The following is a 25,067-nucleotide window of genomic DNA, read 5'->3' on the forward strand; positions in this document are numbered from 1 at the left end:
AGTCCAACCATGGATCCAGTCACCCAGCTACTATACCTTCGGCAAAGAGACTTATCCATTGAGAAATATGTTCACCAATTCTGTGAGTTATCGTTTCAAGTTCCATTTGACGATGTGGCTTTGAAAGACATTTTCCGTTTTGGCCTAAATGAGCCCATAAAATCACGGTTTTCTGAAGGGAAGTTCAATTGCAGTCTAAGGGACTTTATGGATTATGCCTTAATTTTGTGTGGTTCATCATTCACTGTGGGGGAAAAAGAGAACTTTAAGTCTGCTCCTGAGCTTGCTTCAATCTATGAGTCAATTCCTGAGTCCACCTCTGTCCATGAGTCCAGTCCAGTGTCTGTCCCAGTCCTAGAACCCAGCCTTGTGGTCATCCCTGAGTTTCCTGTCTGCCTTGACACGATCACGGAGGTCATCCCTGAGTTTCCTGTCTGCTTTGACATGACTACGGAGGTCGTCCCTGAGTTTCATGTCTGCCTTGACACGACCACGGAGGTCGTCCCTGAGTTCCCTGTCTGCCTTGACACGACTATGGAGGTCGTCCCTGAGTTTCCTGTCTGCTTTGACATGACTACAGAGGTCGTCCCTGAGTTTCATGTCTGCCTTGACATGACCACGGAGGTCGTCCCTGAGTTCCCTGTCTGCCTTGACACGACTATGGAGGTGGTCTCTGAGTTTCCTGTCTGCCTCGACATGACCGCAGAGGTTGTTCCAGAACTGTCTGCTTGCCGCTACATGACCAGAGAGGACGTTCCAGAGAGGACGAGCCCTCCATCCCACCCCCTGTTCCGCCTCCGTTCCACATCCCTCCTAGACTGTTAAGGAGTGTCTGGAAGCCACTCCTTTTAGGCATGTGACGGTATCAGATTTCCATGCTGTGACTAATTGATTAATTGATTGTCACGGTATTCAATTATATAAGAAATAAAGGTTGAAAATATAAACCAACTTCAGTATTGTCCTTTTAATAACAACTTTAGTTATTTTAAATAATAAAGAGTACCTCAAACATTTAAATATAAATAAAACAACACAGTAATGATGTATAAAGTGAACAATTGTATCAAACAGAAAGTGCAAACTGCAAAAGAACAACTTATGTGTTCTGTTAATTGCTTTTAAACATATTTAAAAGTAAAAGAACAATAAAGTGTAACCAATAACAATGTACCAATTCCTAGTATCTTTTGGATATTTCTTCTGAGCTGTTATGTTTTAGTCCTTCAGATTAAAGTGCAAAAATGTGAGCATGTTCACTTTTTCTGGCTTGAGCTTTGCACAGTGAGGTGAGAGGATGTGTCCACTGGCATTTAATACCCTCTCGGAAGGAACACTTGTAGCGGGTATGCAGAGAAACTTCTGAGCAACGGTAGCTAGATGAGGTAGCTCTTCAGCATGCAGACTCTACCACTGCAATGGATCTGCCTCTGATTTTATTACCGGCACAGAGGGTGGCCAAGCTTTGGCGCTGTTTTTCAGAGATGGGGATGGGGGAGGTTCTGCTGATTTGCTCTGTCTTGGCTGCTCCCTCACTCAGTGATAGTGTTGTCATCTCTGTCAGTTTTGAGGCTTCCTCAGTGCAGAAGTTGACTGTGGCTTCAAGGTCATCAGAAAAGCTTCCATTAAACCGTGGATCAACAAAGCTAATCAAGTCCATCACCTTCTTTGCATCATCGCTGTACCTGGACTCGAGATCTGTCTTCATCAACCTCTTCAGGTCTTTGGTAAGGGCACTGTCTTCATTTGTCTCATGAAGAATGTCTGAAATGATGTGACTTAACACCGGCTTCAGGGCTGACAGGCTTATTCTGGTCTCTGAAGCCAAAGCGTCGGTGAAAACACTGAGTGGATCAAGTATTTTTAAGACTTGTTCAATGACTGCAACGTCTGCATCCTTTGGCATCAAATGCCATTCCCTCTCTCAGTAGCCAGTACAGCACAAACTGCCTGCTGTTGTTTAATAAACCTCTGCAGCATTTTCTGAGTCGATCCCTATCGAGTGACTACATCATGGATGAGTTGTTTATTTGTTTATTTCTGAGCTCTCTTCTTCTCTTCCAGGTTCTTGAAAATCCCTGCACCATTATAGTTATAGTTATAGTTATAGTCACCATTATAATGGCCTCATGACAGCCAATGTCAAAACCAACCACATGACAGTTTAATGCAATGTTAACCCATAAAGCTAAATGATGTCAAGTTGTCATGACAAAGACACTGACAGGTTATGATGTGTTGGTTTATGTCAAGTTGTCATAACTCGGACATCTCAAACAATGTCATCTTTGCATTAAAAATGACATAATTGAGCGAATGACACTTAATGACAGTTGTCATAAACATTCATAAAACATCCTTCATATTCATGACATGTGTCATGTCATGATTATGAAGGTGTCATGTCAGTCTTATGCACACCCCTTCAAGTAAAGTGTTACCGAGTTTTGTTTTTTTGTTTTGAATAATTGATGCAAGAAAAACTAAGTAAAAAAAAAAAATTGTTTTATTGATTGTTGTTAATATACATGATTTAAGTAATAAAACTGGATAGCTCTAAAACCAAGATTATTAATTAATAACACATTTATTTAAATAAACATTGAATTAAAATAAACATAAATAAATAAAATGTTTAGTAAAAATGACTACATAAATACAGTACATACAGTAAATACAGTAGAGATATTATATTAATTTTTCATAGTATAAATTTGGGTATTTATACACGAAACTGCGTCTCTTACATTTTAGTCACAATCATGTTTGGGATCTAAAAGACTGAAAACTCCTGGATTAAACTGTTAGCAACATCCATAATCTATCATTTAAAATAGATTTTATTTCAAGAGATACATTTCCATTTCTAATTAACAAAAGGAAAATACTTTTCTTTGACTTTAGTTGGAATTATAAAAAAGAATCATTGGCATTTCTAGATGAACACAGAAATAGAAAGTTTGTAACCAGGCCGCTTTGGGGCACCATTGACTTCTATAGTAAGAAAAAAAAATACTATGGAAGTCAATGGTGTCTCACAACTGTTCAGTTTCCCACATTCTTTAAAATATCTCCCTTTGTGTTCAACATAACAAAAAAAATTATACAGGTTTGTAACAAACTGGGGGTGAGTAAATGATGACAGAATTTTAATTTTTGGGGTGAACTATCCCTTTAATGTCATGTTTTAGACTATGGTAACAATGTAAAAACAATGAAATATAAATATGGTAATCACACAGTACCATGGTATAGTAAACATGGTATTTACTTTTAGTAAAGTGAAATTATATTTCTGAATTAAAACATTTTGGAAGCAACACCATGTGAACAGTTCTGACACCTCTTATAGCCGTCTCATCATTGCCTGTGACGAGACCAATGACTGTGTCATCTGTCAACTTTATGATGATGTTGTTTGGCTGGGCAGTGACACAGTCATGTGTGAAGAGATTCAAAAGCATAGGGCCTGAGTACCAGTGTTGGGGGTAACACATTACAAGTAACTTGAGTTACGTAATCAGATTACTTTTTCAAGTAACTAGTAAAGTAACGCATTACTTTTTCAATTTACAACAAAATATCCAAGTTACTTTTTCACATTTATTGACTGACGGCTCTCCTGTCCCCATGTTGAGAGAAATAAAGTGCAGAGGGTGTTGTGTACGCTGTGTAAGCATGATGGTTATTGTAGTTTTAGACTAAATGTTAACATGCATTTACTCATCTTACTTGCACGCAAACATTCAGTATTCCTCAAAATGAATAAAAACAGTGAAATGCAATCTCAGAATTTTTGCAAACCTGTAATAATAAACTATATTAAATTACACAAATATACTTTATGTATTTAATCTCAATTATTAACCAGTGTCTTTGCTGCTGACCTTCAATATACCTAATTCAACCATACTAATAAGCAAAAAATACTTAAGATTAGATTTAGAAATAAGAACTAGAACTTCCTTCTTCTGTATCCTATTCTTCATTAATCCAGAATGGCAGCACATCTGAAAGGTTTGTTTGAGCTGCGCCCTCTACTGTACAGGAGTAAATATGCATTTCCTTGAGCCTGAGGCTTATTCATTTCACTTTTGGTGTGGAAGGGCCTTTTTGCCAAAAATAGAACTTTTTGGTTGTTATTAAAAAACAAACAAGCCCAGCCCCAGTGAGAAAAAGTAACGCAAAAGTAATGTAACGCATTACTTTTCATAAAAAATAATGAAGTAACGCAATTAGTTACTTTTTTAGGGAGTAGCGCAATATTGTAAAGTAACTTTCCCCAACACTGCTGAGTACAGAGCCTTGAGGATTGCCTGTGTTCATTTCGAGGTGCTGGAGGAGTGTTTTCAGAGGTGAACATGTTGGGATCTGCCATTGAGGAAACTCAGTTACTCAGTACAGGAGGATATGCAGCCTCAGGTTATACAGCTTGGTTATGAGATTTGAGGGCATGATACTGTTAAATGTCAAACTGTAAACTATAAAAAAGTAATCAGTCATAACTGTCTTTATTGTCCAAGTGGGTAAGAATGTTGTGAAGGGTGAATGAAATATCATCCTCTGTGGATTTTGTCCTATACACAAACTGTAGAGGGTCAAAAGATTCTGGTTTGGTGCTCAGGATCTGTTTCTTTAACAAAACACTTGATGAGAACCGCTGTGAGAGTCGCTGATCTGCAGTCATTAAGACAAGAGACTGTGTCTTTCTGTGGAACAGGAATGATAGTGGAGGACATGAAGCAGAAGGAGCTGCAGTCAGAGTGAGAAAAGATTGAACAATCACATGATCAGAAACTCCTCCCTCTTACAACACTTACCAGAAAGAGACTGACTTGTTATATCTCCTTTCGGTCATACTGACTCAGTGAACAATGAAGAATGAAGAGGAAAAACTTTCAAGAAGGATTTGAAACGTTTGTTCCTGAACAGACAGCAGATGTTTGAGATTCTTGTTGTTTTTCATTTTTTTTTAATACCTTGATTCGGAAAGTTAAAGTTAAGTTGTGATTGCTGGAACAGTGAAAATGGCTTCATTATCTGAAGATGATTTTTCTTGTCCCGTGTGTCGTGATATTTTCAAGGATCCTGTTGTTTTATTATGTAGTCACAGTTTCTGTAAAGAGTGTCTTCAGCAGTTCTGGAGAACAAAGGGAACTCAGGAGTGTCCTGTCTGCAGGAAAAGATCCTTAAGAGATGAGCCTCCTCCGTGTAATCTTGTGTTAAAAAACTTGTGTGAGTCGTTCCTGAAGGAGAAAAATGAGAGGCGTTCATCAGGATCTGAGGAGATCTGCAGTTTACACAGTGAGAAATTCAAACTCTTCTGTCTGGAGGACAAACAGCCTGTGTGTTTAGTGTGCAGAGATTCACAACAACACGAAAATCATAAATTCAGACCCATCGGTGAAGTGGTTTCACCATATAAGGTAAGATAGATTTATAGATGAGGATAAACACTTGTTTAAGCTTATTTGTTACATTTAACCCTCTACCGCATAGTGTTGCCATATGGCAACATACTCTTTGTTCATTTCCTTGCCACTGTCTCTTTAACAGAACATTCTCGTTTTTTTATTTCAGTTTTTTTTTTTTTTTTTTTGGCTTATGTTAAAGGGATAGTTCACCCCAAAAATAAAAATTCTGTCATCATTTACTCACCCTCAAGTTGTTCCAAACCTGTAAAAATGTATTTTTTCTGTTGAACACAAAGAATGATATTTTGAAGAAAGTTTGTAACCAGGCCGCTTTGGGGCACCATTGACTTCTATAGTAGGAAAAAAAAAAATACTATGGAAGTCAATGGTGTCTCACAACTGTTCAGATTCCCACATTCTTTAAAATATCTCCCTTTGTTCAACATAGCAAAAAAAAAAAAAAAAAAAATACAGGTTTGTAACAAACTGGGGGTGAGTAAATGATGACACAATTTTAATTTTTGGGGTGAACTATCCCTTTAATGTCATGTTTTAGACTATAATGGTAACAATGTAAAAACAATGACATAAATATTCTGAACATAAATATTATGTTAAGATATCTCATAAATATTCATAAACATTCTCGTTTTTTTTTTTTGTTGGTAAGAGAAGACCTTAGTTTAGCCAATGATGTGCTTTGGTTAAGTCACATGGCACAATTTTTTTCTGTGGCGCGATTTCTGACAGACTGCCGTCTCTTGTATGTAGTTGCTGAAAGCAAACTAAAACATCAGTAACAAACAAGGACCCGCCCATGTCACATTCACAAAACAATTGTTAACATCATCTCTGGTAAGTTATGATGACATATTCACCACTCAAATTTTTTTTTATGAAATTAGTTTTTGGTAAATCGAGAAAATGTCTGTGTTGCCATATGGCAACACTGCACAATAATGGAATGACATTATTATAATAGGTTAGATAGCTAGCAAAGGCCAGCTGCAGTCTGTTAAGCTATAACAATAACAACATTAATGCTAGTGATATAATGTTAATTAGTCATATGTCAAGGACTGCCATGGCATTTATATTATGGATTAAATCAACATCAGAGACTTGCCATCACAGCCAGTACTATTGGCCCAGACCAACCAATGGCCTACCATGGTGTCTCAAAAAGGCAGGTGCAAGTGGATGTAACGTTAAGTGTATTGTTAGGGTGAAGTGCACCAAATGTGATGTGTACATGTGTCTCTTTGTACAGAAAAAAGATGAAGTTTCAAGGATTATGGGGGGTTCATGTTCACGACCTTCCTCACATAAGATTGTGTAATGTTTAATTTTCATGAACTGCAATGTTTTTGGTTTTATGTCAATGTTTTGTGATACATGATGAACAGTATTAGATTTGTTTTTAACTGTCTACATTTGCAATTTAAATAATATTCACAAAAAATGTAATGAAATTCAAAGAATATAAAGCATTATTCAGCAAAAGAGAATAGAATAAATAAAAGCACAAGATGTTGGAAAATAAGTATAAGGTGTTCTTTATAATTACTGATAAAGCTTATAATAGCACCGATTGATTCAATACAAACAACATTTCTGAGGAAAAATATTAACTATATACACTTAAGGCCTTTGCACACTGAGTCCTAAATTTTCGCATGCGTTTTTTCCAGGGGCGTAGGAGCCATTATACGTGGGGGGGACACGCCCCCCATTTCAAAATCTAAGTTTTGTCCCCCTCACTATTTCCCAATGTCAGATTTTGTTTTGCATTGCCTGCCTATCTCTGCCGATTTCAGAGTCTCCAAATTAATCCATTCTGCGACTTTTAAATGCATAAGTAAATTTTTAAAAACGAAATTATAGGCTTAAGTGCAGGTTCAGAAAGTTGGTCGTTTTGTCGCTATGGTTACACACACACGCACCGTAAATTGCGCTCTTTTATATAGCAAAAGTGGGAGACAGAGAGCAAAATAAGTAGACTAGCACCAATTAAGTTTTCGTGCTATATTCAAAGTCATCTGAAGCCATTCCATAGCTTCATGTGAGGGACAGAAGAAATATACATCGATAAGTTCACGGTCAGAAACTCGTCTTCCCTCCGCTACAGCTGTCAATCATTCAGCATTTAAACAGCGCGTCGCGTTCGGTAACGACAGTCAGCACGGTAAAACTCTCCAATATTAACTTATATAGTATTCCCATTATAATACTTGATATGTAGATAAAGAGCTGTGGATTTGCATAAAATGACTTTATCTTGCTGGAGTTTATTGTTGTTTCTGAACGATGTCATCATATTGGCTACAGGATGTCTGTTAGATCGCACAACACAAGGACTATGAATTGGCGTCACACACACAATAACTGGAATTTAAAAATGAAAGAAACATATGATTAATAAACTGTTAGATACAGTCAGATGTACACAGGGATTCTCTTTGTACCGTGAACTTTTCAATGCGCAGCACAACTGCGCGCTCTGACTCGATACTGCTTCAAGCGCATCATTCTGCACCCGGGATGCGCATTAGCGGTTTTTTGCTGCTGTTTTGAAGCGTTTCATGTTATCATGATTTTGCGCACTGAAAGATTATTAATAGCCTGTTTTGTTCTGTCGTATCTATAGCTTGTTGCCCCATTAAAAAGCTGCACAATACATTTAAAATAAGCGTATTTTAATGTTGCATTAATATAAATACATATAATTATTTACATATAAATCTAATTTCATAATACAAATAGTAATTTTTAACTTTTTATTAACATTTGGATTTATAAAATTACTGTGCAAAGTTTTTAGGCTAGAATATTTTTTTGCTGCTGAATTATACTCGCCTAGTTTACTTATTTATTTATTGGTCAGCTTATGAATATATTTTTATTCATTTGTTATTTTTCTCTATAATGAGATGTTGTGTTTAGTGCATTCTGGATTGGTTAACAAATCAAAGATACAGGCTCCCACTAATAAATTAATTCAACAAAGGTAACCACTTTTGCTACATATTTTAATGGTTTAAATGTGTACTCTACATGTTTGACCATGTATGAACTATCATTTAGCCTACTATATGTTGTGTACATGACTAATGTGCCCTACCATCACCAATAAATAAATTACTTTTAGAGCACAAAATTGTTTACAAGAGAACAAATTTCTTTATTGATCTAGTCACGTAATTTTGCTCTCAGAATACACCAGATTTATCCATTTAAATTTAAAATGTACAAAATTTTCCTCCGGGCCCCCCTAGAGGAACCGATGTCCACCCACCACAGTCTCACAAAATCCTGTGGGAAACACTGCAATCCGTTCCCAAAAGTCATTAGAAATTAGCATTTAAGTGCTTATATATATATATATATATATATATATATATATATATATATATATATATATATATATATATATATATAAATCCGGGGAATTTCCCCCGAACCCCCCTGGCATTTACTGTCCCCCCCAGGTTCAAAATCGCTCCTACGCCCCTGGTTTTTTCGTATTCGCAATCCTAAAATTCGTCACGCACAGAGACCTTGCACACTGAGTCCGATGCGTATTAATGAATGCGTTGCGAAAAAATCGCAAAACAAATCGCAAAACAATACAAAATGAAGTCTTCAAGCAGTGAGCACGATTAGTTGTCTCCTCTCTTCTTAAAAAGAGAAAAAGAAAGAGGGTCCATTCAATCCCGAGATTGCATAGAGAGAAAGGAGAATTCACCTCATCAAGGAGCTGCGGGATTATCCGAGCGTTTCAAAGATTACTTCAGGATGTCAGTGGCTCTGTTTGATGCTTTACTACTGGCACAATCTGTCTTTATATTCGGTCTCTTTGTATTCCTCACGTTGTTTGTCATTCAGTGCTGCTGTTTTGTGCTGTAGACGATCTGGATCAACTTGTCAGACGGCATTCTGGATTTTTGCGTTCGCGTACGGTGGCTCTGAATTGTCAAAACGTCTCTCAAAATGCGTGCCACGGATGCGGAAAACGCAGAAAATCGAACATGATCCGAATATTTTTTTGACGGACGAAAGTTTCGGAGGCAGTGTGCAAACGCGATTGACATAACGTGAGGTCGAATTTATTTTTTAACGTGCGAAAGTTTCGCATGCGAATTTCGGACTCAGTGTGCAAAGACCTTTACACTTATTTTCACTATTGTACGTTGTTGCCATATGGCAACATATCATAAAGTACCTTAAGATAATATTTTTTTCCAAACAGCACTTCAAGTTAAGCCATTCTAAGAAAAAAAAAAAAGAGTCAAATTTTTTTTTTTATAGATTTATCATAATGTGTGCGGTAGAGGGTTAAGATCATATTACAGAAATCTCTGGTATCTTATAGACTTTCTTTTTAAATTCCAGGAGGAGCTCAATACAGCATTAAAGTCCTTACAAAACAAACTTAAACACAAAGTAACCATTAAAAGAAAGTTTGTGAAAACAGCTCAACACATCAAGGTGAGGAATGATACTTTTGACATATTTACAAGTTTTATTAGAACAGCTAAACTGATTTGTCTGATATAATTACATGTGATTTTAGTCTCAAGTTGAGCACACAGAGCGTCAGATTAAACAGCAGTTTGAGAAGCTTCATCAGTTTCTCAGAGATGAAGAAGAAGCTACAATCACTGCACTGAGGGAGGAAGAGGAGCAGAAGAAGCAGATGATGAAGAAGAAGCTGGAGGAGATGAACAGACACATCTCAGCTCTTTCACACACAATCAAAGACATGGAGGAGATGAAGAAAGACAATGACGTCTGCTTTGTGAAGGTCTAATTTCACATCATTGATTGATTGATTGATTGATTGATTGATTGATTGATTTCTTGATCATTAATGGTGTGTTTGTTCTGCAGAAGTTTCCAGTCTCAATGGAAAGGTGAGTGATCTGCTGGTGTCTCTGGTCTCTCTGCTTCTGATCAAAAGCCACTGCAGTTCTGACTCCTGTATGTTCTTCCAGAGTCCAGATCTCACAGCCGGATCCACAGATGGCTTCTGGAGCTTTGATTCATGTGTCACGTTACTTGGGCAACCTGCAGTTCAGAGTCTGCAAGAAGATGCAGGACATCGTCCAAAACAGTGAGTCTGGAAAAGATCTGTGCTCTTACACACACACTGGAAATCACACATGGCCGGAAAGCCTCGAAAGAAACTCGAACCCGAGGCTCGGCTTGAGCTCCGAGTTAAACCCCCAAAAAGTATTTACAAGGACAGCAAGCTGGGCAGTCATCTAAGAGTAGTTCAGCAGTACAAGTACAGAAAACTTAAAGGATTTAATCCCTCTCCCCCCAAAGATGTGCAGAATATTTTTTTGCTGTTGTTGTCTTGGGGGGAAAAAATAAGGCAGCTTGTGTGGTGAATTTCCTGCGGGAGCTAAAAGAGAAAACGAAAGGCTCCTGCAGGAACAGAGAGAGAAATCACTGATGGGGCAGTGGAGGGATACTTTTCTGTCCCTACAGATGATTAGAACTGTTCAAGAGTGGAGGCTGAATTCACTGCTGCGGCAGTGGGCAATAAAGTTTTATCCTGAAAGCGGTTGCAAGAGCGCAGGCCAAAATACCTGCTGTGGTGGTAAAATTCAATTTAACATTTATTTTTTATAGCACTTTTCACAATACATATGGTTTCAAAGCAACTTTACAGAAATTCATGTATCTACATTACAGTTTAGTGTGGTCTGTTATCAGAGGTCACTGTGTCCAAGTAATGTATTTCAGAAATGTACATATACAAATCACACAGTTATCTAAATATGGATTAATTTATGCCAGAAACAATGGGCTCATTAAATTAATTATTATAAGCTGTGAAAAATAATTCCAATATATGGAAAATTTAGTATTGGTGTTTGCTAAAAGATTATTTTTGCAAGGGGAGAAATCACTGCTGCGGCAGTGAAGTGATAGATATTTAGTGTGGGAAATCACTGGAGAGCCTGAAGGGAAACCCATGCTATGTGGTCTCCCACCACTTTGATGGAGATTTTAGGGCAGAGGTTGAAATCCTGCAATTGCAGAGGAAAGGAGGAGAGCAGGTGAAGTTATTGATTCATGCGGTACAGATATGCAGCAACTACACTGTTGAATGGGTAATCAATGAGCTTGAGTATGTGTGACGGGTTTGAACTGAAGTCTGTTTGGAAAGTGTTTTGGAACAATGTTTCAAAAGAGTTGGGAGTATTATTGTTGTTGACAAAGAGGGGATCAGCAGGAAATTAAATGTTTGAAACTTCTGTGGGCTAAAAATAAGGAAACGAACTGGTTAGGTTGGAGGGGTATGGGTAAATTAATAATGAAAATTGAATGGCTGCACATTAACTGATCTGTTTTGTTAGGCTTGATATTGTGGATGGTGTCACTGTATAATACTAAAGGATAATAAAGGAATAAGCATTGCTTAATGTTTTGGAGGCCATTGTTTGCCCCACAGGGTAGTGGCTGTGAAAAGCGGAGGGAGAAATCTTTTAATCAAAAGGCTGCATACTGCATGTAACGGTAATATAACTGGTGAGAATCAGGTACACAGTAAAATCTCCAGAGTTAAATCATTTCTGCTCAGAGTACATATGGTCCCTCTCTAAATAGTGTTAAAGTAACACTGACACAGAGTTAAAGTTAATGAGCATTTAATAAGACTGTGACTGAAGTCAGTTGTAGTTCTTGTGTTTCTATTTTCTTCAGTTATTCTGCTTGTTAACAGCAGGTGTTCATCACTAATGCACAATCATCACTTAATGAATTGCTTAATTATGTCATTAACTTTAACTCTGCTTTAGTGTTATTTTAGTGTTCAGGCCAGGGCACTTATCAAACGTGAAGTTTGGGGCAGACTGGACTTGTATGCTTGAGTTATAACAACTTCCTGTTTCATGACGATAATAGCATGAATTTATGGTGTTCTAACATGTTTGGTACTTCATTACATATTTAAATGTGTTTCAGGGAGTGAAATACAGTGTAAGCATGCTGTTTCCTGTTGCAAGCAGGTGGCGCTATGACTAACTGAATATTGGCATGTACTGTAGATGTCTTCAGGACTTTTATCAAACATGTGAAGTTTGGGGCAGATCAGACACTGTATGCCTCAGCTCAGTTACAACAACTTCCTGTTTCATGGCGAAACATCGAACTTTGTCAGGCTGCCACGGGCACGCCGTTTGACAAAAACTGAGATCTTCACAATTTAACATCACTAAGGCCTTTAGATTAGATTGACCAAATATGACGTTGATCTGATTAAAGCTCTAGGAGGAGTTTGTTAAAGTACAACATCTGGAAATGGCAAAATCTGCAAACATTTTGCAGAGAAAATTAAAAATATCTCACTTCCTGTTGGGTTTTCAGATTTTGCACCTAGGGACTTTTTTGTAGGTATTGGGCTGTTACATGTGTCTATCGAATTTCATACTAGTACATGAATGGGCGCTTAATTGAAATTTTGTAGGTGCCACACTTTTGCCACACCTAATTCTGAAACCCATATTAGACATAATCTTTCACCACTTCTGATGTTTGTGCAGTTTCATGAGTTTTCGAGCATGTTTAAAATGCCATTAATTTCAGAGAAGAAGAGGAATTGACTGAGCAATTACAATAGGGTCCTTACACCATCGTTTTATTAAGATGTTGTCGTTGGCATATTTAAGAACTTATTAAAGGTGCCCTAGATTCAAAAATTGAATTTACCTTGGCATAGTTGAATAACAAGAGTTCAGTACATGGAAATGACATACAGTGAGTCTCAAACTCCATTGTTTCCTCCTTCTTATATAAATCTCATTTGTTTAAACGACCTCAGAAGAACAGGTGAATCTCAACATAACACAGACTGTTACTTAACAGTCGGGATCATTAATATGTATGACCCCAATATTTGCATATGCCAGCCCATGTTCAAGGCATTAGACAAGGGCAGCCAGTATTAATGTCTGGATGTGCACAGCTGAATCATCAGACTAGGTAAGCAAGGACAATAGCGAAAAATGGCAGATGGAGCAATAATAACTGACATGGTTCATGATATCATGATATTTTTAGTGATATTTTTAAATTGGTCTTTCTAAATGATTCGTTAGCATGTTGCTAATGTACTGTTAAATGTGGTTAAAGTTACCATCGTTTTTTACTGTATTCACGGAGACAAGACTGTCGTTATTTTCATTTTTAAACACTTGCAGTCTGTATAATTTATAAACACAACTTCATTCTTTATAAATCTCTGCAACAGTGTGTAATGTTAGCTTTAGCCACAGAGCACAGCCTCAAATTAATTCAGAATTAAATGTAAACATCCAAAAAAATACCATACTTACGCGATTAGACATGCTGCATGACGAACACTTTGTAAAGATCCATTTTAAGGGTTATATTAGCTGTGTGAACTTTGTTCATGCGAAGGCAAGCGCGAGCTCTTGGGGCGTGGAGCACAAGAATTAAAGGGCCACACACCCTGAATCGGCTCATTTATAATGATGCCCCAAAATAGGCAGTTAAAAAAAATTAATAATAAAAAAAATAAATTATGGGGTATTTTGAGCTGAAACTTCACAGACACATTCAGGGGACACCTTAGACTTATATTACATCTTTTGAAAACATGTTCTTCAGCACCTTTTAAAGTTTTCAAGAATTGCAGGAACATTCAAAACTTGTCTTTTCTTCAGAAGATTTTCATAAATCCTGAATCATTTTGTAAGGGTTTCTAGAAGAAGTGCTGCTTCATGTATCTTGATTTTTCCATGTTTCAGAAACACAATGATGATAAACAGATTTATTACATCTTAAAATATTACCATGATTGATATTATTAATTACTGAGTCAAACACAACAGACAGTAACAAAGTATTTAAATCAAATTCACACACATTAAGATTCAGTTTAAAGGTCCCGTTCTTCGTGGTTTTTTGAAGCTTTGATTGTGTTTATAGTGTGCAATATAACATGTGTTCATGTTTCGCGTGTAAAAAAACACAGTATTTTTCACATAATTTACTTATCTGTATACCGCTGTTTCCACTGTCATAAAAACGGGCTGATGACTTCCTTGTTCTATGAAGTCCCTCCTTCAGAAATACGTAACGAGTTCTGATTGTGCCAGCGGTTCCTGTGTTGTGATTTGACAGCATCTTAGCATACGTTGCCCGGAAAGGTCACGCCTCTTACCATAACGGGGAGATGCATGCGCTCAGTGTTATTGTAAACATGTCTTTAATTTTACCTTATCAATTTGAGCCGGAATCAGACCCGGAGAACATAGATGAAGAGGATCGAGTAGAACCTGTGCAAACACGTCTTTTGCAGGATGTGTCACAATGGTAAGCTGTTTATTTACAGTAGGTAACGTTACATAGGCCTAAACATAGAACAATGATTCGCGTGGCTGCAGCTAAACCAGCATGTGGTTAAACAGTAAACAACAGATATAATCAACAAATAATTTAAACTGATCATAACAAACACCAACAATCGATGGTGTCCGGTTGAATTACTACACTTTTTAAAAGTTTTGGTCGGATAAGTTTCAATTGCCATCTAGTTAACAAAGCTAAACAGCGTTGCTCTTTGTGTGATAAGTTACAGAAACTGTTAAACGCACCAACGTAAATAATAAAATACACTTACCGGTTGTGGTCCACAAACAACGCCTTCTCCAGACAAAGAGGGAACTGCTCCATCTTTCAAAAATAATCTCTGTGCGAATCCGGCATTAAACTGACTGAGATTGAGGAAGCTGTCCTCAGTAAAATGTGCTGCACATAGTTTAACATGTGGATTATAATTTTCGGGAACCGAGTTAAACATAAATTGTAACCACTGATTTCTAAGTACAGCGTCCCTGGGAAGGCCAAACAAAGGTGATTGGACTGCGGGATGAAAATAACAGCGTTTCGACGACATGGCGACAAACACTTTACAAACGCAACTCTTGCTCTTCTCCGTGGGAGCGCAACAAGACCCCGCCCCCTTTTTTGTGTATTCCTGTGGGCGAAGGTTAGTCAAAACACAGTTTTAGTGACGTCATTAAAGAAGGAAGTAGAGAGATGTAGTCCAAACATGCCGTTCGATGTAGGCGACTTCTGTTAAATAAAATATCTCGCTTGGCATTGAACTTTGAGCTTTAAAATTTTACAGATTTTATTTATACTCTAACAACAACATTACACACTAACTAAAGTTGGAAACATGGGATCACGAAGAATGGGACCTTTAATGAAGATGATCAGATGAAGATGAACAGAATTTTTACAGATTCAGTTTTTCATCTCAACAGCTCTGATTGATTGATTGTGATTTTAACTTTTCCAGAATATCAGTTTCTCTTGATGAGACACAAATGTTTGAATCATTTAATGTTTGTATCTGATGCCATTAAACACTGATAATAAAAATGAGTGTGTGACTAAAAACACTGACAGTGAACAGAAGAAAATGTCTGATGTGTTTGATCAACAGTGTCATAATTCATAATAATCTGTGTTCGGTTTACTCTTGATCATTATATGAGCATCAGAATAAAATCAGCTGTTGATTGTGTCCAAGCGGCAACCTCCCCCTTTCTCTCGTGAAGCCAATACGGAAGTAACTTAAACTGCGATTCATCGACTGGCCGCTAGGGACAGGCTCCAAAAGAGAGCAGAATCTCATAGAGTCCCATGTTAAATTGGCCAAGTTTATAGCAGAAAAAAACATGTTTACAAGTTGGTTCAAATTGTGGTTTTGGTCTATACTGCTATTTTTGCCCTTCATGACAACTCTGAGGGGGGTGAATTGTTTTATAACTTATCCGTTTAAATTATATTAAGCCTTAAAGTTCTGCATAATTAAGGGTGTGGTCACTTGAGTGACAGGTGGATTGGCACTGCTCTCTGTGAGCCGTCATGTTACCTCAGCTGCCGCTGAATTTGGCATCTCAGCCGTTTTTGTCCTTTTTTTCTCGATTATTTTATACAATTATAAAATATGGCTTGCTGCATAATATTCGAGACTGATGTGTGTCTGTGTAGATGTGCATGCATGGGGAAGAGACACAGAACACACGTTGTTGGATCATGGCATTGGCTGAAATTTTTTGTTGTAAGATTTACTACAATGACAATGGCGGGAGGATATCAAAATCCGACAGCACTGCTTGGATATTATAACTAAAACTGCTGCACTATTTTGAAAAAAATATACTTTGGACACAGGCTCATTTGTTTGTTAGATACGATCGCTGCTCAGATTGCATCCTTTCTTGAAGAACGATGACAGAGAGCAGATCATTCAGAAGAAATGTGAAATGTTTTTTTGTTTTGCAATGGACACTCATATTTTACCCAAGTGCCACAGATTGGATTTATCTCGCGATCTGTATTTCATTATAAAGGTATGAAGTCCCATTTTGATTTTCCATGTTGTTATTTGCACAACCAACACTACTGGTGTTGGAGGATCTATATCTTAAAAAACACGTAGATTGACAGTAAACCTTTAGAACGTTCTGATGATAAAACTTATCTTCATTAATATTTTAGATCGTATCTAAGATTAGATAGATAGCTCCTTTGCTGCTAACATGGTCAGGTCGAGCTAGGCGGGCGTGGTTTCAGCAACCAGTCATATCAGCTCAAACCACCTCCCCGCCTCTTTGCCCATTTTCAGTTATCCGGGAGTGACGTGCGGTGACGCGCAGCTAAGATGGCCGCGGCCTCATTTTCGCTTCAAAACTGCTGTTCAGAACTCTATGGGTGACGTCACGGACGCTACGTCCATATTTTTTTTACAGTCTATGATTGTGTCTCATCAGCTCCTGTGATCCTGGATCCAAACACGGCTCATCCATCTCTCATCCTGTCTGATGATCTGACCAGTATGAGAGACAGCTGGAAGAGTCAACCTCTTCCTGATAATCCTGAGAGATTTAACTATTATGATTGTGTTCTGGCATCAGAGGGTTTTAACTCAGGAACACACTGCTGGGATGTGGAGGTTAAAGAGAATTTAGCCTGGAGTCTTGGAGTAACTACAGCATCAAACCAGAGGAAGGGAGAGGATTTCTGTAACACTGGTGTCTGGAGTGTGCAGTATGAGTCATCTCACCTTACCTCACTAGTCCTGCCCCGCACTGGTTTTTGTGTTAAACAGGATCTTGATCGTGTGAGAGTGTATCTGGACTATGACAGAGGAACGGTGTCATTCTCTGATCCTGTAACTAACACACATCTACACACATTCACAACCACCTTCACTGAAACACTCTTTCCTTTCTTCTGGTGTTTTGAATCTCTGAGGATCTTACCAGGTCAATAGTCAGTAATTGTTACACCTGTAGGTCTGAATCAAGCTACTTTCATCTTTCACAGTCATCATGTTTTTCATTTTTTGGGTGAACTATACCTTTAAATAGTTTCACAGATATAGGATAAATCAAGGATGTCCAGACTCGGTCCTGGCGGGTGTAGTACCCTCACCGCCTGATGAGGGGAGATGATATCAGTATTAATAAAAGACAGGACATGGAGCTGCTGCTGCTTCACTATCAGAGTCTGTTTGTTTGTTTTGTTTTTTTGTTTTTTTATAACCACTTAAAACAATTCAAGTATTTTTTATATGTCAATGAGTGAAAGCATCACTTCAAGATATGTAACAATATTAAAAAAGGGTTACCTGTATTTTCTCATTGTATTAACAGTTTTTCAATAAAGAAATATACTGGACATTACATAATCTTTTGTCTTCCTTCAACTGTGCCCGCTTTTTTCACTCTCTATTTCAAGTCATTTCAGTGTGCCTATACTGGTCATCAGTCTAAATAATGTTTACTTTGTTTATTTAGTTTTTCTCTTTCAGGGTTGCTGCACGTTTTTTAAAGTCAAATTTAAGGCTTTTTAAGACCTGAAGAAATAAAAATTAATACTAGCATAGTAGCCTATACATTATGGCTGTTTCCAATCAAATGAAATCGTTATCAACAAAATCCATGTTTGCAATACAGTGGTGACACAGAATGAGAAGTGGCATTAATATATTTACACAGCATTTACAATTTGTCTACATAAATTTAATTCAATATTTAAATATGGAATTTTTTTCTAATTTTAACTTTTTAATTAAAATGTACCTTAAATATGAAACTAAACTAAACTGCCAGTAGGTGGCAGCAAGTCACTGTCTTAATGAGTGAGTGTTCAAATGACTGAGTCATTCAGGAATGAAGCTCGGATTCATTCGTTCTAAATGCGGATTCAGTCAGTATAACAAAAATATTTCTGTTGCACGGGGCCTGTTCGTTGGCGAAATAAAGGAAAAAAACTATACTAACAATACTGTGTCTAAAATGTAACTCACATTGTTCATTTAACAATAAGTTGAAGGAACATTGCATTTGTGCTGATTTGGGAAAAACGGCACTCTTGCTCGTGTGATATTGTAAAACAACTACATCTTATAATATGATATAATGACAAAAACTCGTCGGGGCAAAAACTGCCCATCTATCTTGAATTTTGAGGGCATATAACTGCATGCATAGCTACATCACGCTGAGTAAGACGAGTAAAGAAAACGCGGTAGGCTTAATAAAAGAATCACCCTTTATTTAAATATATGAATACCGAAAACCGCTGTTAACAGGTTAATATAACATTTCCCATTCCATGAAATAATCACAATTTTCTCTCTGTAAAATGGCGTAATCTGCAGGGTGATGGACACGGAGGTGGGTAGAGGTTGATGGTGTTGCCACCCTTCGCGCTGAATGTAGCTAGGCAAATCCTGCGGAAAAACTCGTATAGCCTACTGTCGAGCTTACTTTACTTTACATTTTTTCCGGGTGTGGACAGAGCCTCTCACTCTCCTGCTCGGAATAGCTGCTCGCTGCATCTTCTTGTTTGACAGGCGTCAGCGTTAAGCAGGGCTGGACTGGGACAAAAAAATGGCCCTGGCATTTTTGCTCAGACCGGCCCACCACAATCGGTCGGATACCACCCACCAGAGTATTACAATTAATTGGTAGAGTTATTAAAAGTACACTTAGTAAGAGTAGGATTTCTAGATGGACAATGTGCTCCATGATATAAAAGCTAGTTAACCCTTAGAACGTGGATGTAGAATACTGATAATTCTATAAAGAGAAACAGACAGCAGAAAAACTATAATTTACAATTACAAATATACTTTGTTTTAAAGAGCACAAACCCCTGTTTAAGTGTCAAACATTTACCTCTCATTGTTTAGATACTCCCCATTAAAAACAATGAAAAAGAAAACTATACTACCAAATTACTCACAAAAAAACGTCCTAATAAAATGATATTTATGTTATTCACTTGCCATAAACAACCAAGTGTTCATACCAGAGTAATAGGGTACAAGAGCTACAAAACATAACTTTTTATAGCTGAAAAGTGAGATCTATAGACCATCATCACGCTAACAGCTATAAATAGACCCTATAGTCTCGTTGTGAAATAAACACATCATCAGTAATATTACATTATAATAATAACCTGATTTTTTTTTTTTTTTTTGAAAAATCAAATTGCATCTTTCAGGTTTTTCTATGAGAAGGGCCGTTACTGCATAAGTGAACTCTGATAGCTACAAGGGCACTGCTAACTACAAAAAACAGTGCAAAATATCTTTTGCTGTGCTATTTGACTTTAGCTGACTGAGTGACCAGTGCAGTATGTGACAGTCTGACTTTATAATAACGACGGCGATTATGTTGTCTTATTCATTCATTTAAGCATCATCGTCGTCGTCGTCGCATCATGAGTCCCTCGCCGTTAATCATGTAACGCTTCTATTATAGTCTCCTGCTTACTCTGCCCCTCATTGGCTTCCTGTCAGACACCTGCTGCTCCTCTGCCTTACAGGTTTCCTCCATGTTCTTCAGTTCACCTGTTTTTGCACGTCAGGTACTGTAGGTTTGGAAACTGAAGCTACAGTAACCGCACTAAACATGCCAGTAATTTTTGCACGTTGAGGCATCAACCTCTAAATTTTTTAATTTTTTTGCCCGCAACTTCTCCGCACCCCCTCGCTTTTGTTTCTCCATCCTCCTAATCCACAGATGATCTGGCGAAACAGAGGGGACGGGGTGGAGTCTGTTAAGAGATGTAATTGGGCCAGCCCAGTGTCAGTATGGAAAATGAACCAATGGGCCGCTGTCCCTGCTTTATGGGCCGTCGTTGGCCAATTTTATGTTTATTAAAAAAAATCATATCATTAGCGGCCCCGCCCTCAAGTGCGTCGGCCCACCGGGCATTTGCCCGGTATGCCAGATTACCAGTCCAGGCCTGGCGTTAAGGTGCAATACAGCCGCCTGAGAGCTCAACCAGGTACTGGCGCTGGAGTATTTACATGTCATGATATCATAAGCGTCCTACTCATTTTAAATATTGTGGTTATCGCCAATACCGGTATAATCGTCACACCCTAAATTAACACGATATTGATATTTCATGCTTTGAATATTGCGGTTATCGTCAATACCGGTATATTGCGACAGACCTAACTCATACCCTCCTTTACATTTATCCAGATGTAAAAAAAATCAATGGAAACAAGCTTGAACGGGTGAGAGGTGCTCTGGTTTCTTTACGTTTTTTTTTTTTTTTTTTTTTACTTACTGTATTTTTACAGGACTACTTCTTGTTCAACATTTATAGTACAGTACTGTAATTACCAAATACAGTATCCTGCTGTAATATTATGAACTTTTACAGTATTATTCTGTTTATCTACAGCTATTAACTGCATTTATACAGCTTTCCATACTGCACTTATATTTGTCATTAAATAATTAAAAATATGCTTTGAATATTAAGAATTTGAATACTAAGAATTGTGTGAATTACATTGTGTGAATTGTGTGATTGTCAATGAAAAATAGGTATTCAAATATTTAATAAAAATAAATGAAGGTTTGTTCTGATCTTATTCATCAGGTCTCACACACACTGCAGCATCGATCACTAAGCGGAAATAGGCAAGTTGTATTATTTCAAAACGTAAGTGTGTTCCAAGCCTCAGTGCAAGTAGTCCATTCTTTGCCATAAACCTGATTATATCACATGTGAAATTAGATGCAATACTTATGTTAAACAAAACCATATTTCACAGAAGGTCATTTCCCCCCCTTACTGGTTCTTGAGCCATGTTTAGGGTATATGTCAAAGAGCCTAAAAGCAGAAAAGCAAAGAGATAGAGAGACAGAAGAGAGAGAAGTGAATATTGTGCATTCATTCACCACAACATTTTTGTGAACACAAGGACTCACAGCTAAGCATATGATCTCAGTAATGTGTCCTGTTACTCTTCAGAAAAGATGCATCTTAAAATAATGCTTAAAATAACTGACAAAATAAAATAGTTTATTCACTGAATTCTGTCATAAACCTGATACACATGAAAATAAGCACAACTTACGTAAACAATGGCGCTACATCAGATGATTGAGCCTGAAACGAGAAAATGCAAAAAAAAATGCAAAAAACAAAATAGTTTAAAAATCAGGTTGTAAGAATAACATATGGTAAGGTTTGTGTGGTGAGCAGGGCGGCGAGAGCTGTGAGGGAATGGCACGAGGCCGGTGGTGTGAGAGTTAATGAGCTCCACCTGGGAGGTGCACCGGCCTTGAGTCTCTCACGGAGGAGCTCTGGAAGCATAAAAGGAGGAGCGATGACAGTGAAGGACGAGAGAGGACCAGGCCTGGACTTTATTTTATGTTTTATTATGTTTGTGTGGCCGGCAGATGTCCGCGAGGGTCTGCCGGCATTACTTTCGTTTTGTAATTGTTTATTTTGGTATTAAAACTTTGTTTGAACGTTTGCCGGTTCCCGTCTCCTTCTTCCCGTATTTACAAACTGCGTTACATTGGTGCCGAAACCCGGGAGGAAGGAGGGACATGCTGTCGGAGAGCCCTCGCTGCTGAGGGGGATTGCGGTGCTGCGGAGTTCGGGCAGCGTGGGAGTGAAGACCGTGAGAGGCTGCCCGAGGCGATGGTGCTGGAGCCTTGTGACAGGTGGGACAGAGACCCCGATGCCGTGCTCCTGGGACGAGGTGGGGTGGCTGCCATCCAGGAGGGAGCGGAGGAGTTGCCGTCGTCCACCGTGGGCCGGAGCCTGCTGCCGTCCGCCATGAAGGGGAGGAGCAGGGCAGGGGACGGCGGACTCACTGCCGGCTGCCCTCAGACAGAGGAGCCATCGCCGGCTGCCAGGAGGCGGTCGAGGATTGGGCCGTCCACCAAGCATCCAGTGCAGGGGAGCAGGAGACATGAGGGGGACCAAACTGCATTCCGGGGGGGGGGTCAGTGTTATGACAACGTGCGGTGCACATATGCATGCGCCGAACGTGTCTTTCCCATGGTCTTTCGGCGCTCATGGTCAAAGGAGTTTCTCTGAAAGGCTCGCGCGAGACTGAATGGAACGCGGGAAATTAAGTATACCCGGGCCTTAACCGCTCTAAATTGTAATGGACTGGAGCTCACGTTCACATCGGGAACACGGGAGCACCGCGAAGCGACCACAAAAGGCACTTTCACGATCACAGTGCACGCCACTGATAAGCATTTTAAATGCAGTATTACAGTATACACATACCAATGAAACGCACAGATCTCCTCTCGTGCGTCCTCCACTGGATGAATATCACTTTCGTTTCTATTTCAGATATCTCTTTTATAGATGCCATCAATGCTTTTGCCTTTCAAGATGTAATTACCGAAATCAAAACAGTCCATAAACTATAAATCCTCACGAAAACTTCAGTCAAGCCATCAACCTGAGAGATCAGCCTCCTTACCTTAAAGGTGCCCTCGAATGAAAAATGTAATTTATCTTGGCATAGTCAAATAACAAGAGTTCAGTACATGGAAATGACATACAGTGAGTCTCAAACTCCATTGTTTCCTCCTCCTTATATAAATCTTATTTGTTTAAAAGACCTCTGAAGAACAGGCGAATCTCAACATAACACCAACTGTTACGTAACAGTCGGGGTGTACGCCCCCAATATTTGCATATGCCAGCCCACGTTTCCAACATTATAAAAGGCATTAGACAAGGGCAGCCAGTATTAACGTCTGGATGTGCACAGCTGAATCATCAGACTAGGTAAGCAAGCAAGAACAACAGCGAAAAATGGCAGATGGAGCAATAATAACTGACATGATCCATGATATCATGATATTTTTAGTGATATTTGTAAACTGTCTTTCTAAATGTTTCGTTAGCATGTTGCTAATGTACTTTTAAATGTGGTTAAAGTTACCATCAGTTATTACTGTATTCACGGAGACAAGAGAGTCATCGCTATTTTCATTTTTAAACACTTGCAGTCTGTATAATGCATAAACACAACTTCATTCTTTATAAATTTCTCTAAAAGTGTAGCATTACCCGTTAGCCACGGAGCACTATCAAACTCATTCAAAATCAGAAGTAAACAATATAACAGTATACAATACTCACATAATCTGCCGCATGCATGCCGCATGCATGACGAACACTTTGTAAAGATCCATTTGAGGGTTATATTAGCTGTGTAAACTTTGTTAAGGCACTGTTCAAGGCAAGCGCAAGCTCCGTGGGCGGAGAGCACGGGATTTAAAGGGGCCGCAGCATAAAATCGCCGCGTTTATAATGATGCCCCAAAATAGGCAGTTAAAAAAATTAATTAAAAAAATCTATGGGGTATTTTGAGCTGAAACTTCACAGACACATTCAGGGGACACCTTAGACTTATATTACATCTTTTAAAAACATAATCTAGGGCACCTTTAAAGTGTCAAATTTCTCGGTTTCTGAATGGACGGTTTGGCTTGATTGACAAACGCTAACGTTCGGGCATGATTTATATACCATCAACCTGTCCTAAAACGTTAGCACGCTTTGATCGATGGTTTGGAGATTGTGTGTTTCTCCATTCAAGAGCGCATTTCCTGTTCACATCCGTGACAAAACAGCTGATTATTTACAAACGGAAGCTCACAGAAACGTGAAAATGGTCTCATTTGAAAGAAAATATCCTAAGCTAAAAGTTGATATAGTGTGACTAATTGAAGCAGCCCTTATCAAAAGTGCGGGAGTCGACTTCTATCTTTTCAAAACTGCGGGGGTCCTGACCCCCCACATTTTAAATTCTTTCAAAAAAACAAGAAAATTTGGTTTGTTGTTAGAGAATTTACATTTATGGATATAGAATTTGCCAAGAAAATAAATTAAATTTATAACAAAACAAGCTTTGTTATTAGAATCAGAATCAAAGTGGCCAAAAATAATATCTTTAAAAGTTACAGTAAGTACAGTATTGTTGGATATTAACTTTAATAAATGTTTCAATATCTTTCCATAGTTGTTCAGTATAGAAACATAACCAAAATAGATGATAGACAGTTTCTGTTTCAATTGGCAAAATGAGCACCTTGTATCAGTATTGTTTATATATTTAATTACCAGCGCAGTTTCTAAAGAGGAGCTGCACGAGCTCTGATGACGACACAGCCGTTTCACAATTGGCCGGATTCACCGCATGACAACGATCACGTGTGTTTCGTGTTTATTGTCACGCCTTCAGTTCCAGTAATGCTCAAAAATCTGTGTTTTTATAACAGTTAAAGCTCTTTTCATGTAGTCGCG

At 38.2% G+C, this 25,067-nt stretch overlaps 1 protein-coding gene across 1 annotated transcript; it reads left to right on the plus strand.

Moving 5' to 3' along the window:
• Window positions 1-4,552: 4,552 nt before the first annotated feature.
• LOC125270424 (nuclear factor 7, brain-like) lies at window positions 4,553-19,331 on the plus strand. The gene is made up of 6 exons (XM_048194031.1): window positions 4,553-5,426; window positions 9,807-9,902; window positions 9,988-10,218; window positions 10,305-10,327; window positions 10,409-10,527; window positions 17,234-19,331. Exons 1-6 carry the CDS (start codon window positions 5,028-5,030, stop codon window positions 17,734-17,736), a joined length of 1,371 nt encoding a protein of 456 aa, XP_048049988.1. The 5' UTR covers window positions 4,553-5,027; the 3' UTR covers window positions 17,737-19,331.
• Window positions 19,332-25,067: the final 5,736 nt, after the last annotated feature.

Source organism: Megalobrama amblycephala, linkage group LG1 (genome assembly GCF_018812025.1).
Source record: "Megalobrama amblycephala isolate DHTTF-2021 linkage group LG1, ASM1881202v1, whole genome shotgun sequence".
NCBI classification, from domain to species: Eukaryota; Metazoa; Chordata; class Actinopteri; order Cypriniformes; family Xenocyprididae; genus Megalobrama; species Megalobrama amblycephala.